At 36.5% G+C, this 11,876-nt stretch overlaps 1 protein-coding gene across 8 annotated transcripts in view; it reads right to left on the reverse strand.

Annotated features, from left to right (window-relative positions):
• The window catches only part of LOC106052104 (EH domain-binding protein 1-like), a 111,755-nt gene that overhangs the window by 72,541 nt on the left and 27,338 nt on the right, over nucleotides 1-11,876 (reverse strand). For all 8 annotated transcript variants that reach the window (XR_008777065.1, XR_008777063.1, XM_056024574.1 and 5 more), the window contains exons 10-11: nucleotides 1,343-1,391; nucleotides 1,060-1,246 (exon numbers count right to left, since the gene is read on the reverse strand). Coding sequence is in view for 6 of the 8 variants with exons in the window: in XM_056024574.1 (XP_055880549.1) it covers nucleotides 1,060-1,246; nucleotides 1,343-1,391 (236 nt within the window). In the remaining 2 variants the exon portion in view is untranslated. The remainder of the gene's footprint in view (nucleotides 1-1,059; nucleotides 1,247-1,342; nucleotides 1,392-11,876) is intronic.

The following is an 11,876-nucleotide window of genomic DNA, read 5'->3' on the forward strand; positions in this document are numbered from 1 at the left end:
CCAGCCACCACCATCCAGCATAGGTTGACGACCTATGCTGGTAGCTCGGCATGACCAGCCGGTTGACCCAGAGCGGGCCATCTGGGTCTCAGGTCTAGGGGAACTTGGAGCCAAAGTATTGTGTTGTTGTGGTTTATCCTCAGATAGCCACCCCTCAAACACCAGGATCTCTTTATCCCCCCTTACCCATCGCAGTCCACAGCAAACGGACTGGTCTAGGACGTAGTGAGAATTTAAAGTTTAGGAGACAGTGTGATGATCAATGAAGGCAGACTTAGGAAAAGAGGAGGCAGACACAATGATAGAAAAGAAGTAGGGCACTTTTGAGCTCCAAAAGTGCTAAGGAAAGAGGAGCGCAGTTTAATGTCATGTCTCGGGACGAGACAATGTATCTAGAATGTAGGTACTTTCACTAGAAAAAGTATAAATATTTACCAACATATCTCGATGTATGTACTTTCACTAGAGCAAGTATAAATGTTTACCAATGTATTTAGATGTATGTACTTTCACTAGAGCAAGTATAAATGTTTACCAACATATCTAGAGTGTAAGTACTTTCACTAGAGCAAGTATAAATGTTTACCAATGTATTTAGATGTAGGTACTTTCACTAGAGCAAGTATAAATGTTTACCAACATATCCAGAGTGTAGGTACTTTCACTAGAGCAAGTATAAATGTTAATCAATGTATTTTAAGTGAAGTATATTTTCACTAGAACAAGTAAAAATGTTTACCAATGAATCTACACTTTGTCATCATTGCATCCACAATAAAGAGAAGCCCTAGTACCTTAGCGAACTTATTACTCCAAAGTCCTGCAGAGAGCTCTGTGCTCCATGGACTCAACATTTCTAGTTGAGCAACTTTTCTTCCTGAAAAGTTAGGGTTTGCAGGTTTTTTCAGGTTTGGAACTGGCTTCCTATAGAAACACCATGCTTCACTACATTCCAGAAGAACATTATCTATTCAAAACTATTTTATGTCAGTTTGTCACCTTTTTGTTTATGTCTGTTTTGTTATTATAGCACCATAAGACAAAAGTTTGTCCACCTACCTAGAGTGTAAGTACTCTCACTAGCACTAGGACCAATCTGCTGAAGCTCTAATCTCTGACCAGTAAAATATGACCTCAGCTGATGCAAGTAAGTCATAACACACAGTTTGTCTGGCACAGCCAGTAGCACCATGTCAGCAGGCTCTAACACTTTAGGTATACCTAGCTTGGCAGCAGCTTCAAAGGCCTGGACAAAGTAAATGACACTATCTCAAACACACATTTCAAATGGAATAAATCACACTTTCAATTGAGACAGATGAAAAAAAGGAAGACAGCTCACCATTTTATTATTCCCTTTTATATCATGTGGGTTGAGTTTATCAAATGTTCTGTTGCGTAAAGAAAAAAATGCATATTAATAATAATAATAATAATAATAATAATAATAATAATAATGCCTGATGAGGATTTCACAGCTGAGGAAGTCTCAGCAGCTATATCAAAAACCCACAACTGGACTGCTCCTGGGCCGAACAATATACACAACTTTTGGCTGAAAAAACTTACAGCCGTACATGCACCACTAACATCAAGTTTTAACGAGCTAATATCAGAACCGTCTTCAATGCTGTTAGAACTCACTGAAGGGAGAACATCTCTCCTCCCCAAAAAAGGGGATCCGAACCAACCATCAAACTATCGCCCTATCACTTGTCTGTCAGTGGTGTATAAACTATTAACTTCACTTTTAAAAAGTAAAATGTATAAATTTTGTTCTGCCCATAAGCTACTAGCAGAGGAACAACAAGGTTGCATTGAAGAGTCGATGGGCTGTAAAGTACAGCTAACTATAGATGGTATTATATTGCATCAAGCTAATAGAAGAAAGAGAAATTTACACATGTGTTACATCGACTAAAAAAAAGCTTTCGATTCAGTTCCGCATGATTGACTATTAAAAACCCTGGATATTCATAGAATCAACCCAAGAATAAAACAACTATTGAAAGTCTGTATGAATAATTGGAAGATAAATCTGCACCTTAATCGTGATAAACTAGGATCTGTGCACATAAGAAGAGGTATATACCAGGGTGACTCACTATCTCCACTCTGGTTCTGCCTAGCGATTAATCCTCTATCTACATTACTCCAAGACTACAAACGGTTTTAGGGTTGACACTAAATGTACAAAATGTGCGTCCCACTTATTATACATGGATGATCTAAAGCTATATGCAGAAACCGAGCAAAAATTACACACCTTAATCAAAACGGTAAAATGCTTTAGTGACGATATCTGTATGTCTTTTGGCCTGGATAAGTGTGGCATCATAAGCATTAAAAAGGGCAAGGCAAAGAACACCAACATTGAATTTGAAGGCATCGAGGAATTGAACACTGCCTCTATTTATAAATATCTTGGAATAAACCAGAATGCCAAGATAAACCATAAGAAATTAAAAGAGGACTTTCTTGGTAAATATAGGCAAAGAGTTAATAAAATCCTCAACACCAAACTGTCTGGCAGTAATCTCATCACTGCAATAAACAGCTGGGCCGTCCCAGTGCTCCTTTACACGTTCGGTGTGATCAAATGGACTGACACCGACCTACTGTTAGACACCTTATTTATAGTTTAGTTATTTAGCGACGCACCATAGAAGACGCATATTGAACGGGACTAGTGACGTTTGGGATATGTTGGGTTAGAGACCGGAAAATCAGTTAGCGATATAATATTCCAGGGTAACGACGTGTTTAGTGACAGAGACTTTTACTGTGGCCTTTTATTAGAATAAATATATGTGAAGTTGTTCATCAGTGTTGACTACATCTCTTCACTAGTTAAAACCGATGTGTTTGTTTGTCTGGATTGTTGATCAACTACACTGAATACACCCGAACAATTACACCCAAACGCTTGCAGAGTAATTGGTTGAAATTCAACAGTCATCCATAGTTGACCTCAAGACAGCCTGAACAAGCAACATCACAGTGGCGACCCCCGACGCCCGAAGCCCGGATGAACCCGAACCTCGAAGCCGAACCTCGAACCGGACCTCGAAGCTGAACGTTTACTCAGGTGAGGGTCGTGCACTCGAAGATATAAAGTTTCATCGGAGTACGGCTGAACACAGCATCATCGCAGAGTGACTTTGTTCTAGATCTACATGCAGTCGTCGCCTGCTTGATCGTACGTTCAATGAGCCGTTAACTCAGGGTGACCTTCGTCAGGACAGTGATCATCGCAACGTCTGGCCTACTCAACGTTTATATTATCAACGCCTGATCTTCGTATGCCGAATCGACCTACAGCCAGAGGAACCGTTCATTCATAACGGGTGAGAGATCGTTAGTGAACCTGTTGGACATATTTTTTTCTTCGCTTGAGAAAACAGTCGTAGGAGCCACATCGAGTATCAAGTTTAACCTCGTCAGTTTTGAGAAGGACAGTTTGCCCGCTGTCAGAAGTATTGTGAGTACTACAAGTTTGGTAGCTAACTAAATCGCTCTGTCGTCTTACCCTTTGAGAGATTCTTGTGGAGCAGTTTGCTCATTGAACCGGTTGCTTGCCACTTTTATAACGGTCACTGTATTTAACCTTTGGAAGGTAAGTGAAATCATATTTATCGTTGCTGAACATTGATATATTTATTATACGTTGGTCTAGACCATATCTAGACTTGTTGATATTGAAGTAGTGGAAACAGCTACATCCACTTAATTTTGTTGAAAACCGTTAATCGTATAACGGAACGTCGTCGGAGGTGACCTTGGTTTCACCTAGTCTACATTGGACATTTTGGTCTAGTGAAGCAACATACAACAGCAAACTTCGTCGTACTACCAGAGTAGCAGCAGAAGCAGTGAACTATTTTAGAGAACCGTTATTCGTCAGCCCAGATCAAGTCATTGTCAAGAAAGTCGTTAATCGTCAACCCAGATCAAGTCATCGTCAAAGTCGTTATTCGTCAGCCCAGATCAAGTCATCGTCAAGAAATTCGTTATTCGTCAGTCGTCCAGATCAAGTTGCCGTCAAGAGACTGTTATTTGTCAGTAGTCGTCTACGCAAATCAAGTCGTCGCCAGGAGAACCGTTAACCTATTCGTCAGTAACTGTGTACACAAAGTCGTCGGAACTACACAAACGGTCATCAACAGTCGTCGAAGAAACTGAAACATTTTGATGTGGCATATCAAGACATCTGTGGCATTACGTGGGATACTCGACACGGATTGTATCCACTGGTAGCACCGGAGAACAGAGTCAGAACTGGAAGAGGAACAGTGGAGTTTGTTGTGATCTAGCATATTCGGGAATCCGAACAAAGGGGATCTTTCGTATCAAAAGCTAAGTGCCATTTTTCTTATTAGTATATGTTTAGATTGCCTTTAGAAATAGATTTTGTCTAAATTTGGTACGTTAGCCTGAGTAAAATTCAGGTGGTGAGCGAGCCTTAAAACCCGTCGGGGTAGGAGACGTAATTTAGATGAAAAACTATATTATACGTTTAGGATTGTGATTGTTTTGTTTGTGTAAACGTCATATCCGTTGTTGCTTGGTTACTTCGTGACGTTATCAATGTGTGCCATATTGTCATATCCCAACCCATAGCGATAGTCTCATTTAATTATTTCATTTGTGTATATTATTTTAAATTATTTATTTTTATTAATTTAATTAGATCTGTATTTTTTTTCACTTAATGATAGAAAGTACAGGTAGGATTCTTTTATTGTGAATCAGACTAAAATAATTTTAGTTTGAGCGGTTAAAATCAAATATGATTTTGCCATGAGAATAATGCCGAAACTGGCATTGTAGTCAAACATTGTCGTCTGGCTAAATTGAGATCCACAAATTTTTGTACATCTCGTTGGTACATTTAATCATCTAGACTCTAATTTGGAATATTATTATTAATTGAAAGATGAATGAAGGTAGTACATTATAGATGTATATATCTTGTTACAGATATATTTGACATTGTATAAACATATTTATTTCATATGGTTAAATAGAACCATAATTTCTGGATTGGATCTAAGAAATCTATCTTATCTACTCTAGACTCTAGACAGTCTTAGAGTCTACTCTAGACACTTTAGTCACATCAGATTTTAAAATTGATCATAGTTATTCATACTAATAGTCATAGTGCTCTTGATAACTGTAGATCTAAATGGTACTATTATATATACTATAATATACTAGATTTAAATTTGTGTGATATTAATATACAGATTTGAATATAAATCAGACTAGATTTACACATTTACTGAATCTATAGAGACATAACACCTAAAACTTGTATAAAAGTTTGTAAAAACTTAAATATAAAATAAGTTTAAAGTATAGCCATAACTAATATAGGCTAAGTAAAAATATATAAATTTGGGTGAAAATAAAATACAATGGCTACATCATCATATGTGGACCTTAAGGAGGTTAAGGAAACAGCTATGCAGGATGGAAAGGCCATGGAGTTAAAAGGAAAGGACTTAGCAGCTTATGTACAGTAAGTTGTGAGGGAAGAAATGGAACGTCAAGATAAAATAAGAAGGGAAAAAGAAGAGATAGAAAGACAAGAAGAACGTCAAAGACAAGAGATAGAGAGACAAGAAAGGATCAGAAAGGAAGAATATGAGAAGCAAAAAGAGGACCAAGAAAGGCAAGACAAAGAGAGAGAAAAAACTAGGGAGCATGAAGCTAAAATGGAGAAGATGAGATTGGATGCAGCACAAGCCAGAGCTCAAACTGAACAAGGAAATAACTCAAATAATATTACCACACAAAGAGACAACCCTAATTCGCAAACATGGCTAAAGAGAAAGATACAAAGTTTTGATGAACAGAAGGATGACATTGGTGATTTTCTGAAAAGATATGAGGCAAAAATGTCTACATTTAATATGCCAGAAGAAGAATGGTCTGAAATACTGATAGACTTCGTTCATGGTCAAGCTCTAACAATATGCCAAAATCATGACCATCATATTGATGATAGCTATCAAGTTTTGAAAAGAGAGTTGTTGAATGCCTATGGTTATAATGCTACAACTTTTAGAAAGAAATACTTTGACAATATACCATCAGTAGATATAGAACCTCAAACTACCATTAATATGGAGAAAGATTTTTTTAATAAATGGGTAAAACTAGAAAAAGTAGGAAATTCTTATGAGGGATTAAAAAATTTCATTCTGTTAGATAACTTTATTAACAAATGTGATCCCCAACTTCAGTCATTCATTAAAGAGAGAAATCCAAAATGCCTAGATGAAGTAACAGAAATAATGAGAATTTATAAAAATGCTTATCCAACTAATCCATTCTCTACTAAAGATAAGAATAAGGTAGATTTGATAGGATACACAAGTGAGAAAAACGTCAGAGGTAATGATAGATATTCTAGAGAAAATGAAGAAAGGTTTGAAAATAGAAATAGAGATAGAAATGGAAGATCAAAATCTAGGGATAATCATTATGAGGAAATAACTTGTTTCAATTGCCATAAGAAAGGTCACATAGCTTCCCATTGCAAAAAACCAACATACTATAAAGCAAATGAGAGGAACTCATATAAAGATAGAAATCAAAACAGAAGCAGTAGTAAACATAGAGATAGGAATCAAACAAGCAGAGTTTACTATACTAATGAAAATCAAGATAGAGATTATAGTGATGAGAATAGTGATATTGAGCAATTAAATTATGGAAACACTATAGAAGAAATTAACATGGTTGAGGGAAAGAGAAATACTTTTAAACTATTCAAAGGTCTAGTAAATGGAAAATCTATAAATTTTATCAGGGACACAGCATGCACAACAATTGCAATTCATTCCAAATTTGTAGAACCATGGTGTTATTTAGATTATATGAAAAAGGTTAGATTGTTAGATGGGAGTATTAAGAAATTTAAGGCTTGTAGAATTTTTATTAAGACACCTTTTTTCACTGGTTACTGTAATGCTGTAGCAATACCTAGTTTGACACAAGATATGTTATTGGGTAACATTAGAGGAATTAGGTCTTGTACCATGAGGGACATTAACAGATGGCAAAACAAATATGAACATTTATTGAACAGAAATGTGTTAAACAGAAATACTAGACAATACAATAGACCTATGAACTCATACAATGGAAGAAACATGACTTGTTATAATTGCCATAAACAAGGACATTTTGCTAGAGAATGTTGGAATAGGTTCCATACCAATCAGAAGATAGCGAGTTCTAGTTGTAGATTTGGTGGAAGAATTAACCAAAGTAGAAACAAATACAATGATCATAGATCAAATGGGTACAGAACTTATGATAAACAGGACAAGATATGATGTAAAATAAATAAGTATTTTGAATATGGAATCGTGATCAAGTTTAAACTTGTCTATTAAAGTTTATAATATAAAAGAATTTTAAATTAAAGTATTTAAGTTGATTAATGAAATATTTGACTATAATGATGAGTAGATTCTATGATGTGACATTCCATAGAATAATAATAATATGTTTGAAACTTTTAAAGTTATAAAACTAAAGTGAAAGTACCTCTTGTATTTATTGAAATAGGGATATTAATTATTGATTGATAATTTTAAATTGGATATATGCTGTCTAGATTGACATACAATTACATATGGAGGTGATACTTGTAAATACTATGTATATAGTACATTGCTGTTTGATATTATGTTGTAATATTAATTAACATGGCACAATTTAAATGCTAGTTGACAAGGGAGATAAGTAAATTTGATGTTAAGCATTTGAAAGTAAGTATGGTTATATTTTTTGTGAATCATTTCATATATCATTGACGAAAGTTAGTTCGATGGAAAAGGGTGAGTATAAAAGAAAAATGGACAAAAGCGTATAAAAGAGTAGTAAGGAAAAGCTTATTGAATGTGGAAATAAAGTCTATAATTGTTTTTGAAATATTGTATTTTGTCAGATTACTGCCAGTGGAGAAGATTTGTGAGTGTATGACGTGACCATAAGATGCCACATTTTCTTTCATGATGAACTGTTTACTAATGAAGATGATTCTGGAATGTTATGAACATTGACATGAACATGAGGAACTGTCAAGCCAAGATGAAGATGTCAAGATTTTATGTTTGTTGTCTTCCCCTTAAATTGAAAATGCCCTTGTAAGACTTGACAGTAGTGGAAAAATATTGACATATTTTTTTTCAAGGGGGGGAGGAATTTGTTAGACACCTTATTTATAGTTTAGTTATTTAGCGACGCACCATAGAAGACGCATATTGAACGGGACAAGTGACGTTTGGGATATGTTGGGTTAGAGACCGGAAAATCAGTTAGCGATATAATATTCCAGGGTAACGACGTGTTTAGTGACAGAGACTTTTACTGTGGCCTTTTATTAGAATAAATATATGTGAAGTTGTTCATCAGTGTTGACTACATCTCTTCACTAGTTAAAACCGATGTGTTTGTTTGTCTGGATTGTTGATCAACTACACTGAATACACCCGAACAATTACACCCAAACGCTTGCAGAGTAATTGGTTGAAATTCAACAGTCATCCATAGTTGACCTCAAGACAGCCTGAACAAGCAACATCACACTACATGACATTGACAGACTGACTAGAAAATTACTAACCAAGTTTCGATGCCTACACCCCAAGTCCTCCACCATAAGGTTATACCTGCCCAGGAAGGATGGGGGTCGTGGATTGCAGAACATCTTCAAATTGTGTAAGATGCAAGTTTTAAAAATACGATCAAAACTGCTCGCCTCCAGCAACAAATTAGTTTCCTTTCTACGCAAATATGACACCGAAGCAACCCCCCTGAACCTACACAATGCTGATGTCAATGTCGGTTTGGACGACGTAGGGCATGAGATTCACCAATGGGAAGAAAAAACACTCCAGGAAAATTTCCGGCTTCATTACATGGGGACAACATCGACAAGGCTGCTTCCTTAACATGGCTCAAAGCAGGTCATCTCTACCCTGAAACAGAAGGCTTTGTTACAGCAATACAGGACAGAGTAATTAGGACAAAAAATTACGAGAAGCATATCCTGAAACTCAATGTTGTCGACAAATGCCGAAAATGTGGAAATGTGGGTGAGTCGATTGAACACATTATGGCAGGATGTCCAGCCCTATCAGAATCAGCCTACCTAGGTCGCCATAACCAAGTTGCAAAGTTAATACACCAACACCTGGCTTTGACGTACAAATTGATCGGTAAGGACACTCCCCCTTATTATAAATACTCTCCGCAAGAGGTTCTCGAGTCTACTGAACATCTGCTGTACTGGGATAGGCCTATTCTGACCGACAAAACGGTAGATTTCAATCGCCCGGATCTGCTGTTCATCGATAAAAAAGGAAAAACCGCTACCATTATCGATATCGCCGTACCACTGTCTCATAATTTAAGAAAAACTGAGATAGAAAAACAAAGAAAATATGGGAACCTGGGCTTGGAGATTAAGCGTCTATGGAACTTGTCCAAAATAACAATATACCCCATTGTTATATCAACCGAGGGGATAATAACAACTGACCTCATAGACACCTTCAAGGCCCTTAACATTCCTAGGAACAACTTCGTTGCCTGTCAGAGGGCGGTACTGCTGCAGACCTGCCACATCACCAGAAAATTTCTCAGTTGAAACTGTTAAAGGGACTACGATGAATTTTGTTTCTCTTAAGCGAAACTCGACCCTGGCAGCGCCAGAGAATGACTACCCGTTCATTTCTAACATAATAATAATAATTTTAATCACCCTAATCTGCTTCACATCTGTAAAAAAGAAAAAGCCGCTACCATTATTGATATCGCCGTACCACTGTCTCATAATTTAAGAAAAACTGAGATAGAAAAACTATGAAAATATGGGAACCTAGGCTTGGAGATTAAGAGTTTATGGAAGTTATCTAAAACAACAATATACCTAATTGTTATATCAACCGAGGGGATAATAACAACCGACCTAACAGATACCTTCAAGGCCCTTGGCATTCCTAGGAACATTCTTGTTGCCTGTCAGAGGGCGATACTACTGCAGACCTGCCACATCACCAGAAAATTCCTCAGTGGGCCTACAATGAATTTTGTTTCCCTTTAACAAAACTCGACCCTGGCAGCGCCAGAAAATGAATGCTCATTTTTTTCTAACATAATAATAATCTTTATTGTCCGTAAGGAAATTGGTCTTACAATTTGTGCATTACACATACATACATCAATATACAACTTAATATAGTTTCTCAAACTGTGCAGCTTGGGAAGGGGGGGAGGGGTTTTGAGAGGGCATGACGTTCTGAAAGGGGGGTGTGGGGTCGGTGAAATAAAATGTCAAATTTATTTTTCAAGGAGCAAAAAGTTGTATTTTCATTGTAGTTATAAATTAATATTAACTGACTAAAATGACATTATTACTAATGTTTTAAAAATTAAAATATTTTAAGCAATAGATATTGTTTCATCTAATAAATGTATATCTAATTTACAAAGGGGTCTGCAACAATATACTCAAAAAGCTTTTGAAAAAGACATTTTAAAACATCAAATCAAAAGTTTCCCGTCTGTTGTGCATTGTTATATTCAAGACTTTTACTTGACATGAAAGTTATCTTACAGCAATTAGGCCCATAACAGAAGTTTGTAGCTATAACTAACTTGAATGCCCCTGACATAATAGTATTGGCCAGAGCTGCCTTTTTCTTAATAATTATAATTGCGAACGCCGGTATGGACAGTATATAGGGATTTCTTATGATCCAACAGTTACGCTGGGCAGGGAAAGTATCCTGGTTGAAGGATGAACGTATGCCAATGGTGGTTGACGTAACAGAAGTGCCCCACGGAAATGCTTTAAAGACAACTTGCCTTAGCTGACATAGAAGAGAGCACCTAGTTGCATGTGGCTTCAGAACAAGACAGCTGGAGGTCACTGACAAAGGCCACAGGACACACATTTGAGACCAAAAGAAAATCTGCTGCCAAGGACAAACCCAGACAGCGAAAAGAAAATCTTAATCGACCATCAGCAGATAATGGTAATGGTTCCCCTGGATGTGGCAAAATATGTAGGTCACAGCTGGGGCTTCATAGCCACGGGAAATACTGCATTCCTCATTAATCTTCTGACTCGAAGACAAGCCTTATTATTAGACTTTTACCTGCAACTATTTTATTAGGATGAATAGTGAGCTCTAATTGCAAGAAAACACTTCAATATTGGCTCGTCTTTTCTACTTGAACCTTTTTTAAAATCTAGTCTTTTTACTAGAAAAAGGCATTGTTAATGACGTGGAGAAAAAATGTCTGAAGTTCAGAATGCAGGAAAATGATTGGATTTCTTGCTGAATAGAGGGAGAACCTTCTCCATAATCTCAAGAAATAAACTTTAAGTTTCTTTTCTTTTTCATTATATTTAAAAACCCTCCTGGACCCCACTGTGGATGCCTACAGCTCTCCTCCAGGTCCCCAGCTGGTTTAGGGGGCACAACACAATTACTTTTCATGGAAGGGGGCAACACTGGGAAAAGTTTGAGAAACACAGACTTAATGAAGCAAAAATACATTTAATATCAGATCTATTTTCAAAAAACAAATATATCCTATTTGAGTACATAGAAGAAATTAAAATGTTTAAAAAATGAGCCTGATCCAAAGGCAAATTAAAACTTAACTTATTTTTATGAAGAGTATACATTTTAAAGTAAGAAGCTAGATGAAGAAGCACATTGAAAGAGGTGAGACTAGATGAGGAAGTAAGAAGCATATTGAAAGAGGTGAGACTAGATGAGGAAGTAAGAAGCACATTGAAAGAGGTGAGACTAGATGAGGAAGTAAGAAACACATTGAAAGAG

This window comes from Biomphalaria glabrata, chromosome 3, assembly GCF_947242115.1.
Source record: "Biomphalaria glabrata chromosome 3, xgBioGlab47.1, whole genome shotgun sequence".
NCBI classification, from domain to species: Eukaryota; Metazoa; Mollusca; class Gastropoda; family Planorbidae; genus Biomphalaria; species Biomphalaria glabrata.